Here is a 10,652-nt window from a genome sequence, read left to right as displayed (position 1 = left end):
TACCCTGCCCGCCTGAGCTACTTGACTTTGTGATGGGAAACAGTTTACTTTTGAGCGGTATCTAGGATACTGGAAACCTGATCCTCATTCAAACACAGAATATAATCCAACGAAGGCTAATTATTTCCTTTGCTTAAATAGAATCACACACAGAGCCAAACTGGACTGCTAGGACCCCTTTCCTAGTGGAAAAGAATGAGAGGGAGAAGTACAAAGAGGGAGATGGTGTATCTGAAACACACTCTGTGTAGCTTTCTATTACACATGCAGGTTTTCCTCTTGCACCTGCTTCTACCACTCAAACGCCAAACTATTTAAAGATGGCAAAAGGGAGAGAGGGTGCAAAGGGATGTGATTCATTCTTTGCATTCTCTTCCCCAATACTTGCAGGTCCTTGATTTCCTTTTATGTGACTAGTTTCCAACTTCTTTTTCCCCCTTTTTCAAGACACTACATATTTGCAGTTGGAGAGCAGGGAAATTTTGCATTTAAAGGGTTTTAATAAATTAAAGGCCCCTGGGGAGTCTTCCAGAGAAACTGAACTTGATTAAATTAAGAGCCAGGTCTCGGGCATCACTTCTGCTGAAATAAAACACAACCTCCAGCAAGGACATTTCATCAGACAACCAGTTAATATTGGTTCAATGTTTACAAAAATTCTCCCCTCTCCTTTAGAAACATGACAATTCACTTTGGAGCATTTCCAGTCCATAGCAACTAAAATAAAACAGAGGGGAGAAAAGGCAAAAATGCAACCTTCTAAGAATGTAATGACAACTCAGGTCTATTCAATGTGTGGGGTAAAAGTTAAAAAGAATAGTATCAGCCTTTATCTCTGTCCATATCTGGTGAAGTCACTGTGTAACAGCTCATTTTCTTCCTGTCAATCAGTTCTGCAGCCTTCCCCATTTGCTGTGCACAGTGAATGTACAGAGCACCTAAACAGATCTGCTCCCTGTTGTTACCTGCAACAACATGAACCAACAAGAGCACAAGTCAATGGCAGCTGCCCGTATCTCCAGATGCAGTTAGGTTCTTCCACATATGAAAAATAAATGAGTACAAATGTTCATCAGGAAAATTCCACTTATTTATTAGATGTCTTGCCCTTCATAGGATAGTTGGAGCCAAACAAGCCTGAATATTTAAATACAAAATACCTTCTGAGTCACAGGAGATTCCAGAAATGCCAGAACCCTAAGCTCCCCTCCCTCAACACAGAGAACAATCTCTCCCACACACTTGTCAGCCCAGACCTGCACTGCATCCACATTAGGGTCTCTGGCCCATCTTCTTCAATGTTCGGTTCAGCTGGAATTAGAGAAAGCAAAGGTCAAAAAAATACACAGTGATTGATACACACTGCTGTTCCCCTCAGCAGACTTCATTCAATGCCTTTTAACTCCTTCCTCTCCAACACTCTGACAAGAGAGCTCTTGACCAAATACAGTGTGTCAAGTAGACGGAGAATAAGTAGAATTCTCTTCTCTCCAAGATAGCAGAAGATGTGGGGACAAGAGAGGACGCAAACCTGTAGCAGTGGTATCACAACCCTCTATTTAGTTCCCAAGTCTCAGAATTTTGCCCTCTGAGTTTCCAGTGAAGAACAACCTCCATTGGGAGAAAGTGAAGCAGTGACAGAATGTCACCTCCTAGCCAAGATCAATGCCGAAGCCATCTTTGCTCCAGACATCTCTGAGGCCATTTTCTGGAGCCATAGTTATGAAGTTAGAGATGTGATTTTGGTTGTGTTACTGACAGGGACACCACGTTTATCTAGGGACAATGGAATCGGCATCCCTGAACAGTAAAACTCTCTTCCTTTTCCACTGTGGCTCAACTGAGCACTTCTCACAAAAACATAGTATTCCTCAAAGGCCAGCAGCTGCTGCTTGAACACCTGCCTTTGCCCAGTGCCTTGCAGGGTTAAGTCCAGCATGGAATTACACAGCTATCTCACACCAGTGTGGACCCTCAAGAGCCTGCACAGCCCAGTGATTGCCCCATGTTTCCTACACAAGTACACAGCTCTCCCACCCAGGCCTCACCTCCTCAAACTTGTGGATCTGGCGGATGAAGAAGTCCCCGTAGCGTCGAGCGACCTTTGTGTCTGCAATATGGATCATGTCCTGGGAAGCAAACAGGATTAGGAAAAGGACTGTACTACTAGCAAGGAGACAGCAAGAACTGCCAAACATAAGGATCAACCTAAGGGGCTTCACCCCAGCTATGGTTCAGCATCGCACATATCCAACCTGTGCTAGTCCCACAGCACCTATCCAGTTCTCCTTGGGCTGCCTTCCCTCATACCTTTGCCTGGGATGGGTCCCCAGTTCATGCTGTATTCACTTCCCACATTCTTACACACTCAGTCTGTTTTTGTCTTCCTTGCAGCAGTTTGATGGTTCCAACCCCAGTTCATGCTTCCCTCTTTTCAGTCATGCTATATGCCATGAGAGCTGAGACATGGCATGAGACCTTGCAAAAAAGAGGTCTGCTATAAGGACCAAGAGCACAGGACAACCCAGTCTCCTCTCTAGCAAGAAACCTAATGGTTACTGCTATCTTCTTTGACTAAAGATGCTTTGCTATGCTTCCTGCTGCTAGAGCTCCAAGGGCAGATGGTGACAGCCCCACACCTTGTGTTTAGATTCCTCCTAGAGCAGCCACAACTAAATGCTGTTCCAGTGCAAAGCAGACCTGTAACATGACCAAACAACATCTCTGCTTTGTCAAACAAAGGAGAGATGTGGGGGACACCTACAAGGACAATCCCACCTGACACACAAACAGCAGCACTATATGTCACTCAATTATCACTCCCAGAACACTGACAAGCAGCTCCCTCTGTCCTGGGGAAGCGTTTGTTTTCTAGGTATGTTGACTGCCAAAGCTGCCTGTGATATTCCATCACTCTTCATCCGCTGACATTCCTTTTACACAGAGTTATAACTTCATTGTGGGCAGCCAAGCCCTAAAAATGGCAAAGGAAGAAGGAATGTATCCCACAGAATGGAACAAAACTAGGTGCTGCCAATTCCAGAATTTCCTGGGTAAAATAATTTCCCAGCCAGGACATGGCAGATACCAACCTTGTCAATATAGAAGTCAACCTCGGAGGCAGACTGGAACTCTCCATCCAGGGCAGATATGCCACTGGTCCATACCAGGTTCTTCATCTTGTGCTTGAAGACAAGCAGCTGGATACGGAACTCCTGCTCTGTGAGGTCTAAGAAGCCAGCCAGCTTCGCCACAGGCATGGTGGTATAGAGCTTGAGAAAGCTACGGATGGTTGAGAGCTGGGCCTGCTGCTGAACTTCATCAGCAAAGACCTTGAGCTGCTGCAGGAAGGGCTCCTTGTGGTAGTTGGGGTGCACATTGTCATAATTGGGCACCACAGGGGAGAGGAACTTGGGGCAAGCGTAACTGAAGAGCTCCTCATAGACCTGCGCGTCGCCCTTCTGCATGCGCAGCATCTTGTCCCCGTACTTCTCTCGCAGCTGCAGGTGGATGCTCTCATCTATGCGCATGGGGTACATGGTGAGGGCAATGGCCAGCAGTGCGTGCATCTGCTCATTCTGCTTGTTGATCTGAGACAGAGAGGAGACCCTTGTCAGCACCACAGTGTGCTCAGGCTTTAGGGTGCCCAAGGCAGCTGGCAGCTGCACTTTGCAGAGGAAGATCCTTTACACAGGGATGGTCCTAATGCTCAAGAGGGACAGCACCAAGAAGCAGTGCCTCTGGGCAAAGCAAATGGATGAATGACACATCAAGGCTCTTAAAAATAAAAGAGAGGGTAGGACAAGAGGAAGGTGCAGAGTAAATGCATCGAGGGCCATGCAGAACCCGGAGGGCCAGAAGCACCTTTGACTGTTTTGGTACAACAACATGCAGAGAAGGGAAGGCAGATAGTTTAACAACCATCTCCTGGCAAAGGACAGCTATCAGGGAGGTCGGTGAAGAAAAGAAGATTTATTTGAATGTGGGATGAAATGGACAGCTGTGTGGCTGAAACAACACACCAACTTTTTGAAGTGTCATGGAATTAAGACTGGCAAGATTTAGCTAAACAATGAGTTAGGAATTAATCATAAGGATAAAAAGGAGACAGCAGGTTAAACAGGCACCAAAATCAGGAGGTAAGACATCTTAGATAGAAAGAGAAAGAAGCTTTGTTAAAGCCATGTCTGTGAATAATTATCACATAATGGAAACGTATCTGACAATGGCAGCAACCTGAAGCACAGCACTGGACTAGAAACACAATTAAGTCTGAAGGAGCATCAACAACAGTATCATCAGCAGATGACACACATTAACAACCCTGCCTAGAGCTAGAGGAGCTAGAGTGCAGATGGACACAATATGGGGAACACCCAAAGTAACTAGTAACATAGCTAAGAGAAAATATTGTCACACATGGCAAAGGAGTTCAGAGGATCCGCAGTCACCACCACCAGCAAAGTCCAGGATAATAAAGCTGGACTACTAGACATAAGCTATCAGGTGATAAAATAGACTAGACTTCCCAAAAGAAAAAACTGCTGTCTTCTTTCCCATCCCTCCTCTATCTTACCATCTCATACTTGTAGGTCGTCCTCTGAAACATGCTCTTTGTCCTCTGGATGTAGAGGAGGATGTTGGCAAAGACACGGATGGCATCCTGGTAACGCCGCATCATAAGGTATGCGAAACCCACATAGTAATAAGTGGTCACCTGGCACTCGGGCACCCGGGAGTACATGCTCTGCGAAGGAAGGAGCAACATGCTATGTTAGAGTGGAAACAATCCAAACCACTTGTTAGCCACAATCCAGCCACCTCTGCTTTCACTCCAATCCCAAATACAGAAAGGAGATGGTTAATATAGGATACCTCACCTCCCACCCATCCCTGCAGCAGCTTCCTCAGTGTTTTATTAGATCATCCCTTTTCCTATGTTTTCCACTTTCAGCTTCCTGCAAGGAGAGGACTCTTGCTCTGTGCCTAACATTGCTCTGCTCAGTTCCCTTTCCCCCTATTTCATTCCACATCCTGTGCCAGACAGCACGTATGTAGATCTGTGCCAAGCCTTGGCCCAAACCCATTGCAGCTGAACTTTTATTAGCCACAAGCAGCACTCAATTCTAAGGCAAAAACAGCCTAGGTGGTAGCAAGCACAGTGAGAACAGAAGTCAAAAATACAAGAAAGAGACACTGACAAAGGTAAGAATGGTGTGTTCAGGTAGTTTCCACTGCACCACCACTTGCAGTTCCAGCAGTATTCTCTGTAACAACACTGCCTTGCACAACACAGCAAACCTCCTAAAAAACTGGACAATTGTGCTGCAACAGCATCAGGCATTATCATATGGCTTGATTTAATGCCAAAGCTCCAGCCAGCTGTGCTCAGCCACAAGCTCCTGAAAACTATAGCAGATATAAATAGCTCCTCAGCTGAAAGATTCAGTACAGCAATTTTTCACCAGCACGTTTGAACAGAGACATTTGGAAGATGGCAAAAGAAGAGTTAAAACATGTTGTACTACCTTCTTGTTGAGCTCGATGTTCTCCAGCACCTTGATGGCTTGGTAGTAATCTCCCAGCAGAGAGTGCAGACGCAGCAGCCCAACCAGGCTGAAATAGCCCAGCATCTTGTACAGGGAGTGCCGCCCATATTCACCAGCCACACTTTCAGGGTCACCTAGGGAAAAAAGAAACCACAATGCCATTGCTCCAAGGAAGCAATTCCCTTTCAATACTTTTCTGTTTAAGAAAGAGAGAGCAAGGCCTGAAATGTAATCAGTGGTACTTCTCACCTAGGGTCAACAGAACCAGTTCCCAGCCAATCCATCCACTGATTACGGGTCTGATCCAGCCCCCAAACAAAGTCAAGCAACTTGGGTCAAATCCAAGCAGCACAGACACCAGTGCTGCTTGGCACCACCCAAAGCTCACCTCCACTTGTATAGACCTCTAGCTGTCGGTTGATGTTGGACTTGTCAACCAGAGAGTGCAGCACATTAAGGACACTGTGGACGTTCCAGATCTTGGGGTTGGAACGAAGGAAATCAATTTCCTCTTCAGACTTTTTGGCTGTTTTACAGCGGTACTGGCTGAAAGACTGGAACTACAGGAAAAAGCAGAGATTCAATGATGAGCAGCTTGTTTGGAGATGCTCAACTAAGTGCACTAAGCTTACAACTTGCTCATACAAACGCATTACAATAAACTACAAGTTGTATAAGAAAAAAATTTCATGTGAGATCACGTGGAAATCAAAAGGGCATCTAAAGCATCTAAAAAATTATACAGTACTGAGAGAAAAGGCCAGGAGACAGATCAAAGCAGAAAAGGATCTCTTAAACAATTAGGAAAGGCATCTGAACACAAATTTGCTGTTTGAACAAGTAGAAAAGAGAATGACCAAATTATATGATGTGTTTGCATAGACACATCTTTTTTTCCCTATATGCACATGTGCTTTTTGTTCTCAAGATTGACAACACTTGAGGAATTCCAGACGGCTCTATAATAAAAAGTTACAGAGACAGGAGTATATTCTCTAAAGAGAAAAATCAAAAGCATTTGAGATCTGTATTGTTGCACTCAGAACAGTAAGTGGAAAAATATTTCTTAATGTCAAGATCTCAGACCACAGCTTATTTCAAATCAGGTCATCAATCTCTCAGTGCACACGTAAAGGCCCTACTGACTAAGAAAGACAGAAATTTTGTTCTGAAAGAGAAATAGGCACAAAAGTTCAGGACTCTCCTAAGAGCACCCTGTAACTTAAAAATCTGTACATTTACAAATTCTTCATCCACTTGCTAACACAAGAGTAACAGTGATCACCAAAGATTTTCAACCTACAACTGTACCCTTGCTATGGAAATCACAGCAAGGGAAGTGATGGAAAAATTATATAACTAATAGAGGAAAGATCACCCCAAAATGGCCCAAAAAGTTTTGTAATCACATACCTGATATATGAATTCATCAATTATATCCCAGAGCCACTGGTTGGGCAGTTCCAGAGGAGCAGGGCCATCAGCATCTGCAGGAGAACAGATGAGAGGGTTAACACCTTCAGCAAGAACATAGTCAGAACTGCAGGAACAGATAAATTAAAGAACACAAGAGTTTCCCTGAAATGGGAGATGGAGCAGCAGATGAACGAAGCTTCCAGCAGGGCTGAGATATGCAGCTTTGACTACCTCAACTGCCTTCACTTTCAAAGACTATGAACATGCACAGGGTCCATCTCTAGAGTGACTGCTCAGCAGCATCAACTCTCAGAAGCTATACAGAGACCCCAACTGATCCATTCTCTGCATGAGGCTTGGCAGGGAGTCAGAAACACCAACATTTGTTCCAAGGGCAGCTAACAACAGGAAACAGTTGTGAAACACTGCAAGTTTTCTTTAGCTTACCACTTCATTTTACTTTTTAATAAAGATAGGTGAAGCAGTTCTCAGCAAGACAGAGATCTAAGTAAGCTTTATTCTTTACAGTATTTCAGAAAGCACTGGAAACTATTTCTGCTTTTTGTGGTTTTAAATTAATGGATGTAAATGACTCTTCATTCAACAAACTCAAAGATGCAGAAAGCTTATAGACCACCTTTCCCTCTGTTATTTATAAACATGTTGCAGTTCTTCTGACCCTCTCTTCAGCTCTGCCCTCTCCAAAATTCACAAAACAGAAATTAATTGCAGCAACTCACTGAGGATGTAGTTGAAGAGATTGCAGTAGTTGTAATAGGACTCAAATCTCTGCTCCAGTGTGGGGCCCCCCTGCAAAGAGAAGTCAGCAGAGTCTGCCTCATTTCAAGCAGGGCAGGAGGGAGTTCATGGGCAACAGCATAAGGAGTCGTCATAATAGCAGAGGGTCCTGTTCAGGAGTGCTAGAGCCAGTGCTCAATCAGGACACCCACCAGCATCACCCAGAAAACCTGAAATCGTTGCACTGCTGTCCCACGAAACAGGGATGACTTTTCCTATACAAGTAGCTTCTCCCAGGACATCGAGCAGTCAAACCTCCTGTAAATATTCTGCATTAGCCTTCCCTGTTCCCCTCTGCTGTTCAGATTCAAGAACTTCCTATTACTTGCACCAGCTTTCCTTCCTTCTCTGCTTGTAAGAAGCCTTAATAGACCAGCAATTCTTTTTCTGGACATAATTTCTAAATTATGTCAACTTTCAATAATTTTTGATTAAAATCAATCAGCTTTGACCTACTAGTTCTTGTTTCAGCTGGAGACACTGAGTCTGAGAACCACTAACAGCACAGCTTGAGAAACCAGTTTCTCCTGTTGAAGCCTGGCTCGGGTTAACACAGCAGCCTTTTAAAAGTGCCCATTTCTCCACCCTCTGGTCCACAGTAAAACTGCAGTCATTACTTATTTACCCATAAGTCATGCATCTGTTGAGATTTTTTCCTTTAAGAACCAAGACTTTCTCACTGATTTCAAAGCAGCTTAAAAACCCAAAAATTTGTTTTGTCTCACAGAACATTATTCCTTTCATTTCCTTCTTTTCCATCCTCTATGGTATCCATGTTTCCCTTTTTGAAAGGCACTCTGATCCTATGTGAGATTTTTAATGACAAATAATGCACCTCCTCTTGTGACATCCCTTCTCATTGCCTGCTCATTTGAAGAGGACCCACAAAGAAACACACATAAGCAATAAAAAGGAAAATTCAGTTACCTTCCAACACCCCCTTCTTTCCTAGCTCACTAACCATTACATTTGTTGTTAGCAACAAAGAGCCTCCTGAACACTCAGATCCAGTGTCCTAATTCATCTAAGCTACCAGAGAAACCTGCACGCTCATCACCACCAAGCCGGAAGAGACAGCTAACAAGCCTCAGACAGACAATCAAGTCTTTCTTGCTTTCAGCAACCAGTGAATCCTTACTAAACTAACAAAAGGCAAGAATTTTAAGCTTCCCTAAAATCAATGTGACTTACAGCTCATGAACCCATCCAGTCCTGCCCTGCAAAGATAAGGGAACCACTGATACCGTAATGGCAGCAAGACTTGTCAAGTTTGCTGGCACAGAGACTCCAGCATGCAACCCACAAGAAAACACAGAGCCAACACTCACGCTGACTTTGGCATAGATGTGCCTGTAGTACAGCTCCTTGTACAGGATCAGGAAAACTGCATCTGGAAAAGAAGACAGAAGAGGATATTAGGAAGCCACAGGGCCTATCAGCCTTCTGCCACAACAATAAAGGAAGGCACAAAAAGACACTTTGCCCATCTGACTTCTTGCCAAGCATCTGCTGAAAGAGTTGCCAGAGTGAACAAAGGTGACTGACTCAGGCAGCAACAACACTGTGCACCTGCTAACTCAGGATCAGGAGGGATTCAGTTCCTTCTCTCTGACAACCCAAGGGAAAGTGGAAGACTCACCATTTCCAACCTGGGGAGCAATGGCCTCAGCCTCTGGCCAAGGAGTATTCTTAAAAAACCTTTCTGTCAGTTTTGTCCAGCTGAAAAACAGACACAGATATAGTATGACAAGCTACTTCTCACTCAGTATGAGAGTGCTGGAGTCAAAGATAACAGCAGAGAAAGGCCTTGGACTTGGTGAAAACTGAGCAGCACCACCAACCCCAGAGTAAGTCCAGTGTTGAAGCAAAGAATGAGAATTGCAAAGTAAACAGTGAGACTTCAATTTATCCCCCATGCACGAAACATGTACGTCACTTCCACATTCCCTTTATGTCAAGCTGACACGGCTACAAGCAGGAGTAGAAGTAGCTGTTGAAAAGAAACACAAAAGCTACACCTCACAGCTTTCTGCAAACCGCCTGACTAGCACCACTGAGATCCTTTTTTGCAGACTCTCTTCCTGTTAAGCCAGGGCTGACCCTTCCCTTCAGACAGATCACAACCCGTGTATACTTACATTAGCCTAATGGGCTGGAAATACCTAGAGTTTTTTTCCCACAGTAACCAAATCAAAACGGTTTCAGAGAAAGCCCAAGTTTGAAACAGCACAGGTAGTAGCTAGCCTTTCCTTTTAACGGGGTCACAGTTAAAACAGTGATTTCCATCTGCTGGAAGGATAGTATTGTACCTGTTCTCATAAATGTCCTGAATCTCGTACACCTTCTGGTCAATAACATCACTGGAAACACGGCTGGCCTGGAGCTCGTACACCTTCTGGTCAATGAGATCTGACACTGTCTTGTGAAAATACTGAATGAAGTTTTTAATCACTTCGGGGATCACCTGGTAGGTTTGCTGTTCGTACTGGCGCTCGTAGGCCAGGTCTTGCTTCGGGTCTCCTGCGGAGAAAGAGGAGCAGTGAAGCAGCCACCACACGGCCCTGGCCGGGCCCACAGACCCAGCCGGGCGCGGGCAGGCCCGGGGCGTGGGGCGCTCACACTTACCCGTGTGCATATCATAGTCGTTGGAGTACGCGTAGGGGTCGTAGGCGGCCTGTGGGGAGAGGGCGGCAATGAGTCCCCGCGAACACCCCGGACACGAGCCCCGCGCCCCCCCAGCCCCCCCGCCCGCACCTCGTTGTCGTAGTCCTCGCCCGGGTAGGCCATGGCGGCGGCGCGGCACGCAAAGTGCTCCGGGCGGAAACGCGGGGCAGGAGCGGCGCTGGCACAGCGGCGAGGAGGGCGCAGGAGAGGCTAAGCCCTTCTATT

The 10,652-nt window shown here is 45.4% G+C and overlaps 1 protein-coding gene across 1 annotated transcript; it reads right to left on the bottom strand.

The window, feature by feature from the left end:
* Nucleotides 1–1,068: 1,068 nt before the first annotated feature.
* On the bottom strand, nt 1,069–10,601 carry EIF3L (eukaryotic translation initiation factor 3 subunit L). The gene is made up of 13 exons (XM_083860205.1): nt 10,518–10,601; nt 10,389–10,437; nt 10,073–10,283; nt 9,403–9,482; nt 9,092–9,153; nt 7,706–7,775; nt 6,963–7,036; nt 5,938–6,109; nt 5,529–5,683; nt 4,577–4,747; nt 3,093–3,590; nt 2,049–2,129; nt 1,069–1,311 (listed from the first exon to the last, which is right to left on the bottom strand). Exons 1-13 carry the CDS (start codon nt 10,548–10,550, stop codon nt 1,273–1,275), a joined length of 1,695 nt encoding a protein of 564 aa, XP_083716331.1. The 5' UTR covers nt 10,551–10,601; the 3' UTR covers nt 1,069–1,272.
* Between the last annotated feature and the right edge of the window lie 51 nt (nt 10,602–10,652).

Source organism: Zosterops lateralis (genome assembly GCF_965231275.1).
Source record: "Zosterops lateralis genome assembly, chromosome: 4".
NCBI classification, from domain to species: Eukaryota; Metazoa; Chordata; class Aves; order Passeriformes; family Zosteropidae; genus Zosterops; species Zosterops lateralis.
Note: the sequence above shows the minus strand (reverse complement) of the source record. Positions and strands in the feature narration are given on the sequence as shown.